The 14,570-nt window shown below is 53.7% G+C and overlaps 1 protein-coding gene across 1 annotated transcript in view; it reads right to left on the reverse strand.

The window, feature by feature from the left end:
• The window catches only part of LOXHD1 (lipoxygenase homology PLAT domains 1), a 153,017-nt gene continuing 138,447 nt past the window's right edge, over positions 1-14,570 (reverse strand). The window contains exons 37-40 of the mRNA XM_043557181.1: positions 13,793-13,963; positions 7,804-7,936; positions 6,319-6,477; positions 1-1,360 (exon numbers count right to left, since the gene is read on the reverse strand). Coding sequence (XP_043413116.1) covers positions 880-1,360; positions 6,319-6,477; positions 7,804-7,936; positions 13,793-13,963 — 944 coding nt within the window. The 3' untranslated portion in view covers positions 1-879. The remainder of the gene's footprint in view (positions 1,361-6,318; positions 6,478-7,803; positions 7,937-13,792; positions 13,964-14,570) is intronic.

Raw genomic sequence — 14,570 nt, forward strand, 5'->3', positions numbered from 1 at the left:
GATCTTGCATTGCAGATCCCTTCGTGACTGTCCACGAGGGAGGGTGTGTGTGTGTGTTTCTCCTGCAGCCTCGTCATCAAGGTCATATCCCTTGGAGGGCAGAGACTGCACCTTTATTTTGTGTCCCTCTCTGTCCCCACCCCCACCCCCACCCCCACCCCATCACCTTCTGTTCAGGTCTGTGGGTCTCAACTGTGTTCTCACAGGTTAGAACAACCAGTGGGCACCTGGCACAGAGTTTCCCATAAATGATGGACAGAATCACGTACCTTTTTGCAGGCTTATAAACCACCCCCCGCCAGGGCTAAAACAGTTCCTCCTGCTGCTTTTCTCTGTTTGCCACTGGAGTCATTGAAACTGGGAGAAAGGATGCATTTCTTCGTGAGCAGATGCCAAGATGAGTTCTTCGTGGGGTGTGGTCAGTAAAAAATTTAATTAGCCCAGCTTTGGGGGGAAAAACGTGTTAATTAGTTTTCTCTTCAAATACACCACCTCGACGGCCTCCTCTTCCCCACTTCTCTCCCCTGGGTGAAGCCCCAGTTTCCCATCTACACTTGGCAAGTCTCAGCCTGGCCACTGCTGTCACTGGAAAAGAAAGCGCAGAAAGTTATTTTTGTGCAGCCAGGGATTCCGACACGCGGTGATTGGTTCCTGTAGGTCCAGGGGACTGAGGAGGGGCGGGGCCCACAAGTAGTCCCCTGCAGCGGCCTCTGGAGAACCGTGAAGTTCCGGGCCACCGCGCCACCCATGCCACCCTTCTGGCGCCCAGTCCCGGTCCCAGGAGGCTCTGAGAAAGGCCTGCTGAAAGCCAAGGTGGAGGCAGCAGGCTGTGGTCAGGAGCATCTCGGCGAGACGGTGGGATCGAGAGCCTCCGGCCCCTCAGACGGAAGGGAAGAGGTCTCTCCAGGTGAGCCCGTCGCCTCGCTTCTTGTCCAGCCACCGGCCGCAATTAAAGATGGTGGCCACTCCGGTGCTGGTGTTGGTGACTTCCACCTTCTCCACCAGCCAGCCCGAGTAGTAGCCGCTGCTGTCGTGCTCCACCCGCACCTTGCGCAGCTCGCCCAGCTCTAGCGTCTCCAGGAAGAAGCGGTCGGTGCTGCCCCGCTCGAAGAGGTTACGCATTTTCTGCTTCAGCTCCCGCTTGCCCGTGTCCCCGTTGGCCCCGAAGATGGTCACGAAGACATTGGCGTCGGTGCCTGCACCCGGCTCGTAGCCCGTCGTCACAATGACCTCGTACTTGACCGGCACCAGGCTCTGGACCTTGCTGGCAAAGCTTTCGGTCGTCTTGGTGACCTCGAACACCTTGAAGTACTTCCTCTTCCTCTTGAGGGGGATGAGGCAGTCACAGTTGAAGAAGTACCTAGCAGGGACAGAGGAGGCTCAGTGGATACCAGCCAAGGCTCTCACCCTCCCCCCGGGCCCCCTGGGCCATGAATGATCCCCTCTCCAGGTGGCAGGAGATGGGGTCGGAAATGTCTGCATTAAAATATGAGGATGGGGGGGCGCCTGGGTGGCTCAGTCGGTTAAGCGGCCGACTTCGGCTCAGGTCGTGATCTCTCGGTCCATGAGTTCTAGCCCTGCATCGGGCTCTGAGCCTGGAGCCTGCTTCAGATTCTGTGTCTCCCTCTCTCTGACCCTCCCCTGTTCATGCTGTCTCTCCCTGTCTCAAAAATAAATAAATGTTAAAAAAAAATTTAAAAAAAATATAAGGATGGGGTCTTGTTTGTGTTAAAACCCACGGCGAGAGGCATCTCTACTCTTCCAGTGTCTCCTTGATTCTTTCATTTCCATCCCCCCACCCCACTCCACATCAAATCTACCAGCAAATCCCACCTTTAAAATAGGTCCAGAATCAGCCACTTGAAAAAGTATGCAGTATTTCACTATCTGTCCTGCCACTCGTCTGGTCCAAGTCACCACCACCTCCTCCCTCCTAAGTCGGCCTCCTAGCTGGTCTCCCTGCTTCTGCTATCTGTGGTCCATTCTTTCCACAGCAGCCAAGTGACCCCGTGGACATGTAAGTCCAAGAATGCAATTCCTCTACTCAGAACCTTCCAATGGCTTCTTAGATTAAGTAAAAATCACCACCTTACCAAGGGCTGCAAGACCCTATGTGGTTGGACCCTCTGCCTGCCGTTTGCCTTTCTGACCGAGCACCTGGCCTTGTCTAACTAAGCTCACTCCGTGCCAACCGTGCTGGTCCCCTTGCTCTTTCAAAGGGACTGATGAATGTTTGTACCTGGTATTCTCACCTTCAGGGACAGCTGCGGGATCCAGGCAAAGCCAAGTGGAAACGTCCCAAATCCCTCGCACTGGGCTGAGTTAAAGTATGAGTGTGTGTGTGCACGCACGCACGCGTGTGCGTGCGTGAAAACACGTACATGCACATGCTCATGGTCTGAGGGGTGCAAGGGGTAAGAGAAAATCCTCTACTGAAGCAGTGCCATAAGCAGAAGCAAGTACAGGGCCAAGAGTAATGGTCTTGGACCAAAAGGTCCCCTCTCTATCCCCACCTTCCACACCCCCAATTTTACCCTCTGGGTAATGGTAGTTAGTCTAATAATTAATTACAAGAGAGGAAGTCAGGAGGCACAGTGGGAAAATGCTGCCTGGAGTGCAAGGGGGCCTTGGGTCTACTCCAGCCCTGTCACCTGCTACTCTTGTGACCTTGGGCAAGCCACGTCTCCTACCCAGACCTTGATTTTCCCATTGGCAATGCTAGAGGTTTGAACTGAACAACTGCTATGGTTTCTTCCTGCTCCCAACTGCTGATATTTTAACAGCTTTGGAAATAAGCTGTCCTGGCACTGACTGATGACTTCAGGAATGCATCCCTAAAAGGGTGTGCCCAACGGTGCAAAATCAGACCCCTTTTAGATGAAAATCCATAACCGCAAAAAAAGCAGGATTTTCTGCTTGCTTCCTCAGTGCCGACCGGGGCTTTGCACCCTTGCATCTCGTTGGCTCCCATGACAACCCGGAGCTTCAGGCATCATCCTCCCATTTCACAGAAGGGGAAACTAAGTCACTGCCTAAGGTGAGCCAGAGCAGGCCCAGAGCCAGCCTGCCTCGCCACCTGAGGAGACAGCCACGGAAAGACACTGGCAGGAAATCCATATTCTGTTTCGAGATCTCTCTTCCCCCAGTTCATCACTTGATAAATTCGGATTGTTGTTACATACCACACTTTCTCGGAGGGGGATATAACTTCAATCTTTGTTTAGACGTTCTTTAAAAATGTATTTCTTTATGCAAATGCTGACTGATATACATAATTCTCTATAAATGCACAAATCATGTGATCACATGCGTGTTTTTCTAAATACACTCTTCTTCTTCCCCTTTTCGCTTGGCTCTCTCTCCTTTTCCCTCCTTCCTTTCCACTTCCACATCCCACCTTTACCTCAGATAACCCATGGAACAGTTGCGGGTGTATCTTGCCAGATTTCCTTCCATTTCACCCAACCATGCACAGACCCACACAGACACAGACATATGTGGGATGTCAGTGTTCCCTTTACAAAATGGCATCATATAATATGTGTTTTCCCATATCTTGCTTTTCCCGGGAATCGCTCCAAGTCATCTGGTACATATTTAATTCATTATTTTTAATGGCTGAAAAATATTCCCTAGTAGACCCGTAAGGAAAACGTTTCTCATACATATAAGATCACCAAGATGTGGGACCCTAGAGCTCCGTGGGGTCATGACTCTAGGTGTGGACCCACTGGAAAGGAGGGTAGGGACATCAGAAAGACTAATGACAAAAGCAAAAAATAACAAATGAAAAATTAAATATATTTGAAAAACATGTAAATAGGATCACACTTCTGTGAACAGCGTTTGTGAGATGTTAGAAAAGTGTCAGAGAGAGCGGGGTCACCAAACACTCATACGGTGGCTGTCTCTGATGGGTAGGGCTTTCGGGAAGTTTTACTTAAAAGACGATTTGTATTATTTGAATTTTTATAATGGCTGGGTATTATATATGGTATTGAGATAAAACAATGAAGTTATATTTGGTGAAAGAAAGAAAGAAAGAAAAGCCCCTGGGTGTGGCCTTCCATCGAATCCGGAGGGTCTCAGTGCAAAGGAGAACCTTAGAAGGTACGGCACACCCTAAGGAGGAGTCCCCACTGGAACCGGCTGAAAGATGAAAGCTGGAGACTCCTGTGTTTACAGGAGAGTGAGATTAAATTCATTTGTAACTCCTGGAAGTCCAAACGGTACGGTTAATGTGGTGGCTGGAAAGGAACTGTGGACGCATGTATGCCATCCATCAGGAAGGAACCAAGCTCGAGACCTGCACAGGCCGGTGCACTATGACCTCCGAGAGCTCCCTGAGCTGGACCCCTGTTGTCCTTCCCCCGGAGCCAGACTCCAGTGAACATCCAGCTCTCTTCCCGGAGGGAGACAGCACAGAGAGGTGACGGGTTACTGCCTGAGGCCACACAGCTGACTTCGTGACAGTTCTAGTATTCGGGGTCTGGACTCTCTGCACCCCCTTCCCTTTGGGCAGAGCCCCCACTCCACGGACATCCCTTCCTCCCCCTCCAGGCCTAGTGACATACTGACAAAAGGCCACCCTCTTTTGAGGGTGTGGGAATGGTGGTTTCTTTCCCTGGATGAGAAATTCTACAACTCGGCCCCAGGACTGTGGGGTAGGAAGCTCCCGGGCTGAGCTCGTATTTCCCCTTCCTTCTGAGACTGGAAGGTGCTTGGTGGTGCTGAGATTTTTGGCTCGGTGTCTTTCTTACAGCCACCATGGCTGGTTTAAAGCTAACTCGAGGGAAGACTATTTCTTATTATTGCATAGTGTTGCACTGTATTATATTGTATTTTCTTGTACTGTTTGGTTTTTTTGGGGGGTGGGGCTTGCAGAGGTGTGGTATCGGTAGCAATACTCGATGTGGTTGGCAGGCAGTGCTGGGTTGCAGAAGGGGCTCTGCCCTGGGCCCGACTTGCTGGGTGAGGTGGTAACTCCTCTGGGCCTCTATGTCTCAGCTCTCAAGTCTCCATCAGTAATCGCTCCAGGCAGCCAGGACCAGCAAGTCTGGCAGGATTTACTGTAACCGGCTGGTTTTTCACTAAAAGAGCAATGGATAACACTCTCTCTCTCTCTCTCTCTCTGCCATGACGACGCGGCAAGCCAGGGAGAAAGGCCTCACCAGCACCCAACCATGCTGGTTCCCTGACCTCTGACTTCCAGCCTCCAAAACTGCGAGAAAAAGAGGTCTGCTATTGGAGCCACCCGGTCTGTGGCATTTTGATACGGCAGCCTGAGTTGGTCAAGACAGAAGTTTACAAGTCACAGCCCTTCCTGACCGATTCCCAAAGGGGAAGCTTGGGCATCCCAGGGAGCCTACTGTCACAGGTGGAGCGTGGAGAGACACTGCTTTGAGCGACTTGAGCTCCTGAGGCCAGAGAGGGCAGCCGAGGGCGCTGCCTGGGTTGAGCCTGCACCGGTCTGCTGTGCTCACCGTGAAGGCGTCGCCAGGGGCAGGGCCAGCTCGGGGAGCGGGTGGCAGCAGCTCTGGGGGGGTGACCCAGCGAGCAGTGGCAGGCTGGCCCCGGGAGCTGCACGTGTCACCTGTCACTCACTCCTCGGGTCTAGCCTCCCAGAGGCAAGCACTGCCCTCGGCTTCCCCTTCCTCCTCTCCCGGTGCCTTCACACTGTTGTTCCTGCCTTCCAGGGCCTCGGGGCTCTTTCTGGCATCCAACGTGGTAACCAAGTGGTTTTAATTAGAAAAACTGATGGCTGTGGACTGTTACCCAGGTAACTAAAACCCTTAATCCTTCAGAAATGCCTGAGTCTCCAGAAGGCCCTGGTGGGGGAAATGCAAAGCTCCTTATCCGGGGTCCTCAGAGGCAGGTGGGCCATGGGATTACTCCAGTTGGGCTCTGATCCCCACTCTGCCCACAAGGATGGCAGGGCTTTCACTGTGCCAGTGGAAGCATCAGGCTTCAAAGCTGTATTTCTTTGTCATCGCACAGTGATGGGAGGGGGAGGGAAGGGAAGCGTCCGCTGTCTGGTCTTGTTTGGCTTACTTCTTCCAAGGAAGCGTCCCTGGATTAAAAGGCTGGAGCCCTCAAATTCATCTGGCCGAGTCCCTGCCTCTGAGGGTAGGCCTATGGCTCAGAAAGCTCCAAAAGAGTACGGCTGCCTTTCCCTCCCTATCTCGTAAGTTTCCTGAACGAGGTGGCCTCGAAGGGGACAGCTCCCTGGGTCCTGGCGTCTTGCCCGTGGTCTAGCCCCGTCCCGCTGTGCGGAGGGAGCAGCCCTTCCGGGGGGAGGGGTGGAGGCACGGTACTTACACGTTGCCGTACTCCATCTCGGTGATGGTGATGGTCTTGACGTGCCAGACCAGCTCTCTCTTGGGGATGAACCGGTCCTCCCTGGCGAGATGGCCCACGCAGAGGGAGGCAATGTCCCCCAAGTAGACGCTGTCAAACTCGAACGTGTCCGTGGTCCCCCTGCAGGACACAAAAGCATGGCTTCTAATAAGAGATGCCGATGTCCGCTGTAGGAAGTGAGCCTTTATTGAAAGCCTACTGCATTCCAGGCACTGGTCTAAGGAGGAGGGATAGAATGGCAACCATGACCTGATGTCAGCCCTGCATTCTTGGAGGGGTTCAGTGTCATTCTGGAACAAGACAACCACAGCCTGGTCCCAGCAGGAGGGGGTGGTAACATCACGAAGCAGACAGAGGTGGGAGGAGGGCGAGGCCCTGAGGGTTAGGCTGGGGACGGTGGTGGGGATTCAGAGAGCACAGCAAAGGGAGGGAGGGAAGAGGCCCCTGAGGTGGACTTGACTTGGTGAAGTCACGGGATGGGGACTGAGGGCAAGGAGGCATCTGTGGGGGGTGTGTTGGCTCGGCTGCAGTTGGGGTCCAGTCAGGGAAGCAGCCATGGAAAAGATGGGGTGCGGCCATCTGTGGTGGTCTGCGGGTGCCAGTCTAAGGAGCTCATACTTCATCCCGATGCAGAGGGAGTTCAAATGCAAGGTGCCGTGGGTCACAGGAGGGGGAGACTTCTGTAAGCAGTTCTGGGGGAGCGGGGAAATGAAGTGGGCATCTGGGCAGTTCAGGGGTGGCTCTGGTGTGGAGGAGAAGTTGAGGTTTCCCGGCTGTGCCTGTCAACCAGGAGGGGTGAGAAGCGCCTTTTCCCGAGACCCGATTTTGATTTTCCTACAAAGCATCTAAGAGGCTCTCTCCTCCCTTCCTCCTCCTAAGTAGAACTTAGTCTGTGCTCTCTTACACGGCTCCCTTGCAGACCAGACTGTGAGGTCTGCACGGACTTGGATGGGGTCCGCAATGATTCCTGGTCCTGCCGCACAGCGGGCTCTCTTTAATTAATTAATTACTAATGTTTGCTGTAGCTGTCCATTAACTTTTTAAAACTGAAATATATTTGACACAAACCCGTGTAAATGTAAGGTGTACAATGTGCTACTTTAATATATTGATATATTGTAGTAGGATTGTCACGGTGGTGATATTGGCACCTCTGTCTGGTTACAGAATTATCCTCTCCTTTTAGTGGTTGGAATAATTAAATTCTCCTCTCTTATACTGGCCTCTCTTTGCGTGGCAATCTCCCCCTTTCCCTTTTATAAATTTCCTGTTTCATCCATCCGTAGGAGTTCGCATAGGATTGGCACAAAGTAGGTACTCAATTAAGTGCTTGCAGTTTAGGCCCATTTGCATACTTAGGGCACCCACCAAGGGGGTTGATTTTGGGAGTCCCTCTCTTACCCACCCCACCCCCCTCACTCCCCAGTGGGAACCCCCTCTTCCTACTTCCTAAAGGCCCGCTGTCGGGAAGAATTTTCCACGAGAAACTCTTTGGATCGGTTCTTCCTGCCCTCCAGGATGAGCCAGACGTTCTCCCTGGTTTCGCCTCCGTTGCCCGTTTCTATGACGATCTCGTAGGCTGCAGCGGAGAAGGTGGGAGAAGGTCAGCTGGGGGAAGCAGCTTCTCTGTCCTCCATCTGATCTTAGACCACAGCCTGGTGATAGGCTGGAGTCCCCACAAGGAGGCACTACAACAAAAACCTGCCCCAGTCTGGCCGCCATAAGCATGTCTTTTATTTATAGAGCAGCCACTCTGCCTGGTGACCATGGAGCTGCTGGGAGTGAAACACCAGGAAGCAGGCGGTGGGGAGTTTTTTGGGACAGGTGCTGGGGCCTGGCTCTCAGGGATGGATAGCACCCCCCCACCCCGAGATGCAAAACGGAGATCCCGTGCAGAAAGAGGGCAGAGAGGGAGAAGTGAGGGGGAAGCTACAGGCAGTCCAGACTCCAGGAGAGCCCTGAGCCCTATCCACATGCAGTCAGGTTCTGCCCTGTCTCAAGGCCGAGTCGCACCCAGCACCACCGCACCCCTCCCCTGCGCCTCGTTTGAGCATGTCTGCATTCACTCAGCAACATTTGTTATGTCGGTGCTAAGGGTCAGGATGGGGCTAGACTCTGGGGGGGGGGGTGGCCCTAGAGCTCCACCTGCAGCCCCAGGCACACACTGACTACCACAGGCCACAGATGGGATGTGCTAACCTTGCAACAAGGGGCTGAAGTAGCTCCAGGTGAGAGGACAAATGAGCTGCCCATTACCTCTCCCAGCTCTGTCTCCTCGCATTTGCTCTCCCCCTTGCCCCCCCCCCACTTGGGCCCTCTGCCCCCCTGCTGTCCCTGGAGCCCTGGGGTGACTGTTCCCCTGGAGTGCTTCCAACTTCTCTCACTTTGCTCGTGGAGATTGCCCCACCCACCCTAAGATGGCAACTCGCCTGCCCCCAGCACCCCCGGGTGGCCTTAAGGGGCTCCATGACATTCTCTTTATCACCTGCTACCTCCTAACATGCTATGTGGTTTGCTGCTTATTTTATTGTTTCCTGTACTCCCCCTCCCACCCTAATGTGAGCTCCAGGGGGGTAGGGGCCTTCGTTTTGCTCACTGATAGATCCCAAGTGCCCAGAACAGTGCCTGGCATGCAGGAACTCAATAAGTATTTGTGGAGTGAATGAATGAATGGTTGGGCCACAGGAAGCTTCAGGAAGGAGGTCGCGTTTGAGCTTGTGCTTGAAGACGGAGCCAGGATTCCCGTCTGCGGAAGATGAAAGGAGGTTCTAGGCAGAGGGAGGAGCGCAGGCAAAGACTGAGGGGGGAGGGGATGGGAGTTCACGGGACCCAGCTCCCACTCCCAAGGGACCAGGCCAGACTCGGAGCTGGCACACGGGACACAACCAATGTCGGTCAGAGTGTCCCCTGTGCATATGGCTCTTGCCACAGTAAAGGACTCGTTGAGGGGTTGGGACTCTGGATGCACAGGACAGCTCTTTCCGCACGGCTCTCCCAGGGACGTGATACAGACAAGGGAGACGAGGCGCCGCTGTGTCTGTAGCTCAGTGTATCGCTAGCCCTTCTGCCCTGGCGGCTTCTCTCCAGGACAGTGCGTGCTGCTGAGACGCGTGGAAGCAATCCTGACAAAGAGGCAGGTCGCCGACGAGAGGGCAGGAGAGCCACGGACAGCATAGAACTCCTGAAGAAGGTGGGGCTCTGTGGGTCCGTATAGACCCCAGCCCAGGAGGCTGGGGCCGACCGATGGCCGAGCCACTGTCAGGTCTCACGCCTTCCCCACAGAGGGCGGGGTGAGTTCTGCAAACCCAATACCCCTGAGTTCAAAGTGGGTCCTGGGCTTTGCTGAGGATGTGGTTTGTCAGCGCCTGGGGGAGGAGGCAGGGGCGCTAGGAACCCAGGGCTCACTAGGTGAACTCAAGTCTGAGATTTGAGAACAAATGCAGATGGGGTGCAAACAGACCATTCTTTCCTGATGGTCCTGGGTTAAGGTACATCAGCAAAGATGTTTAGAAAGATTAGGAACAAATGTTGCCAGGGGCATCTGCGGTCTTTTGAGGAGAAGAAGTTTCAATGAGCTTAGTTCACCTTGCCCCCTTTCCCAGTATTTCATCGACAGCTTGATACAAATGTGGAAGGCGTGATTCTCAACTTTGTGTCTATGTTGCTGGGGGGAAACGGACAGAGGAGCGTTAGGGACCTGAAAGAATGGGGGCAGTGGGGAGCCCAGGCTAGTGGGGATCAGTGTAAGGTCATCCGTGGGGTCAGCACACCCACAGGACAAGCTCAGCTGGAGAGAGGGGCTCAGCAGCCATCGTGGGAGGCACCAGCACTAAGGGGCCGCCAGCAAAGCCACCACAGGCTCTTGGGGCACGAGTGTAGTTCAAGTGGCAAGACAGGAGAGAGGAGAGCAGACCACCCTTGAAATCTTGCTCCGGGCATGGCATCTGCAGAGGGAGATGAGCAAATAGTTGAGGGCCCCCCCATCATGTGGGCAGGTGCTGGATAAACAGGTGTTCGTCTCGAGGCAAGAACTGCAGGGCACGTGACACTGTGGAGTGCCAGCAGGACGCCAGTGGGCTTCCGGAACTTCCTGCTCCAGATCACCTTGCCCACCTCACAGTGTCAGGAGTGTCTCCACTCTCAGGAGCTCCTGCAGTGTGGCTCGCATGGCCAGCCAGAATCTTCCCGTGGGAGACACTCTCCCCTTCCACTGAGGCTGTTAAGTAGAAGGCTGTGGGGCTGGGGCTCCCAGTGGCCGTCTTCCCACGATGCACAGGAAGAAGCAGAGCTGAGACGAAAGGGGAGACGGGGATGTACTGAGATGACTGGAGCCTCTGGAGACAGCCAAGTGGAAACCAGCTCCGCCCGAGCCTTGGAGTTCTGGGAAGCAACACGCTTCCTCTCTGCTGGAGCCAGCTTAGGTTTGGGGTTCAGACACACACAGCCACGAGTCCTGGCCACTCCTGAAATTTTCTGTTTGACTCCACTGGGACTGCCAAAGAATGGAAGCTTCAAGAACGTGAGTATAAAGATGGGTTTTCTAGCATCTTCTAGAGCTGCCCGGTGATGCGGTGAAGTCCCCCATCCCCTGGGGAGCTGGCCATCAAAATGGACTATATTTGGGCTGGAAATGTTGCAGAGAAGGCTGACTGAGCAGCCCTAAAGGTGTCAAGGGAGGGAGAACAGGGAGGGGAAGGGCTGTAAAGAGGGAAGCACCGGTCCTGCTGGAGGACGTCCCAGCGAGACAGATCTATTTTGTCCTCCCAAGGGTGTATGTGTGCACGCGCGTGAGCGTGACCATGTGGGCACATGTGCAAGTGTGCATGCATGTGTGTGTGCACGCATGAGCAGGTAATCCTATTGCCCAGGCCTACTCCGGATTAATCGCAACAGAATTTGGGAGTAGGACCCAGATGTCAGTGTTATTTAAAGGCTGCCAATGGCTTTCAGCTCTGCTGCGCATTGGAGTCATCTGTAGAGGCAGGTGCTTGAAGAGGGCTGGGAACAGCTTCTGGAGCTGCTAACAGGAGTTGGAGGTGAAGGTAGGGAACAGGGGGCCGAGGCAGGTGGGGCAATCGACCCATCTGGAGTAGCAGCCAGGCCCAATAAAGACAAGGCAGCCAGCAGCGGTGCAGCGAGCCCCGGTCTAAGAATCAGGTCACCTGGGTTGTACCAGCTGTCAATGGGCCTTAGATGTGTCACTTCGCCTTTCTGGGTTTTTGTTTTTCTTACCATGGGATAGAGGTGTGAATTTGTACCCTATCTAGCTCACGGGGTGGGAGTAGGACTGTGAGGATCTAATGAGAACAGAGGTGTAGAGTGCTTTGCACATATGAAGCTGTTTGAGTATGAGAGGCTGTTGTTCTCACAAGCTGAGTGCCGAGAGGCGCCCCAGGGGTCACAGACACTGAGAGTAAGTGCCACAAGGGCCGGGTCTTTGTTTTATCCACTGGTGTGTCCCAGGACTCAGAATAGGCTGTGGCACTTAGTAGGTGCTCAGTAAATCTTTGCCAAATGGTTACATAAAGGTAGCTGAGGATTGGGATGTTCGGCTCCGGCTGTGTCTGTGGCTCTCCCCAGGATGACCCTCCAATCTGAGGACACAGAGGTGGCCGTCTGTTCCTCTATGGACTCCTAGAGGGTGCCCCTCTGCCCTCCACAGCCTCTCAGTAAAGACCAGTCATCCAGGCCGGCTCCCGGGCTCCGTGCCCTTGCCGTCCAATCTCCAGTCTGTAACATCCTTCCGGAGCTAACGCAAGTGCCGCCTCCCCTCTGCAATCTCCCTGCCAACTCAACCCTCGCAGGTCTTAGCAGCTGTTTGGCAGGAAATCTGTGAAGGAGACTCAGTGATTATGCTCTGAGCATCACGAATCTCTCCTCCCCTGGACGCCAGTGGCCCGAGGAGCCTCTAGCGCTTATCTTGGCACGTGGGTCAGGGGCTTAAGCATTCCTACCGCGTAAGGGGCTTCAGCGTCTCCCTCTAACGGGATTATGAGGCTCCAAGGAAAAGGACCGCCTCTTCTTCCATCCCCTGAGCAGTGACAGCACACCGAGTCCCAAAGCCTACAGAGCTGCAGAAGGCTACAACAATGAGCGACTCTGTCCCTGACCTCTGGGAGCTTATAGTTGTACAGGGAGACTTACCATGGGCAAAGGTCAACACAAACTGGAGGTCACAAAGTGGTGTGTGCCACTCACAGCATCTACAATGAAACTGGGCACCCAGTAACTCCTCAGCTGAGTGTGGTTTACAGAAGCTGGGAGTCCACACTCTGAATTAGGGCAGGCATCCTTGTGCAGTAAGCCTGACAAGGGGGTGCTTGGCCCCTCCTTTGGGTGCTCCCTGGGACACGGGGCTCACTACCTCTGAGAGCCGCTAATCTCATCGTTGGGTAGTTTGGATGGTGTGGCCAACATGGGGGGGGGGCTTTCTACCAGAGATCCGTGCTTCCTTTCCTTTCCCCCCACCCCCAAGGGCTGTCCACCTGGGCACTACATTTCCCTGCATCTAGATGGAGTCAAGTGATTAGTTCTCACCAATAGAAAGTCAATCAATTCGTTAAGAAGGTAGGCGAGTATGCCTACTCCACACTCTTCTCCCTTTTCCAAGAATGTTGAAAATGGCAGAGACACAGATCAAAAGAGCTTGGGTCCCCCAATCACAGCGTGGAAGGTCTCCTGCCAACAACCACACTGTATGGTTTATCACATGAGTGAGAAATACATTTTGGTTTGTTAAGCCATTGAGATTTGAGGGTTCACCCCTTACTGCAGTTAGTGTTCCCTTAAAAACTAAGGTTAAAAAATCCTTTCCTTACAACGGGCTCTGCCTTTGATAAGGTTTCTTTGAATCTGTTGGACCCAGACGCCGGCATCTGTATTAAAGAAACAACTCCCTAGTCCTGGATGGCCAGCCACTTTAGGGATCAATTTAAACTCTTTCCCTTTAAATATCACCTGAGGAAGGATCAAAGAAAGTGGCCGATGGGGATGCTGGCTCCCCCTGCAAATTCGGTTTCCAGAAGTCTTGATCTGTCAGCTGTGGCCACAGGTACCAATTGTATGGAGCCCATGATATAAAAACAACCCAGAGAAGGCTTCCCACCAAAGTGCCCAGCCTGGCCCTCGGGACAGGGTAAGCTTGTCCCCAGTGTTTTTCCTGCTACCTAATTAATCCCCATGATTGGGGCCAAGATTTGGTAGCAGTGTCCTGGCTGTTCCAAGTTCACTGAGTAACACTTAGGGTGTTTATTTAGGTACCTTCCCAAGACTCTTTCCTTCACTGCACATCTGATTCCCCTCCAGCTATAAGGGTCTCTCCTTCAGACTTACCAACACCATTCCCATCCCGTCCTGAGCTACCTCGCGTTTAACTCTGAAGCTTCAGCCCAGGAATCACACCTGGGTGCCCACCCCCACCCACCCCGCCACGTACTGGTCTCCTCCAGCTCATCACGGATCTCGTTGTTGGCACAGGCAAAGTCACGGAGCGTCTGCCTGTCACCCTCACTCCTGGAGAGCCAGCAGTCACATTGGAAGCGGAAGGTCTCATCACGCGAGTTGTCCTTCACGTCGATGTAGCTCACGTGCCAGCCAGGAAAGATCCCTGGGGAAGAGACGTGATGGGGATTGGGAGCCGAATGCGCTTTCACCTTTCTGCTACCCCCAGCCCACTGGCCGTGTGGCCCCGCACAAGTTCTCTGTCTTCTCTGGGCCTTGGTTTCCTTGTTAACGAAATGAGGAGGTGGGTTAGACGATCTCTGAGGGCTCCTCTAGCCCCAAGCATATAATTCTCTTCGCAAAATCCTTAACCTGGGGTTCATGGGCCCTTGGAAGATTTGCGTATAGGCATGAAGCAGTCTAAGGGCCCTGAGAAATTGTGCTATACATAATTCCACATTCACCAAGGAGAGGGCTCATGGCCTTCGTCAGATTCACAGTGGGGTCACTGACTTCCTGGGAGTTCACACAGCTGAAGGATGAATCCTATTCTTCCTGACACCAGTATCCACCTAGTTCATGCCCATTATCCTTTCAGAATCACTGCAGGCATCACTTCCTCTGGGGAGCCTTCCCTGGTGTCCCCTGATTGCTCAGGAGGCCTGTATCTGATGTCCTCCTTGCTCCTACAGCACCCTGCACCTGCCTTGGCCACATCCTGACCACCCTGTGTCATCACTGTTTACATGTGTCTCCTCTCCTGACCACGAGCT

The sequence above is a fragment of the Prionailurus bengalensis genome, chromosome D3 (genome assembly GCF_016509475.1).
Source record: "Prionailurus bengalensis isolate Pbe53 chromosome D3, Fcat_Pben_1.1_paternal_pri, whole genome shotgun sequence".
NCBI lineage: Eukaryota > Metazoa > Chordata > Mammalia > Carnivora > Felidae > Prionailurus > Prionailurus bengalensis.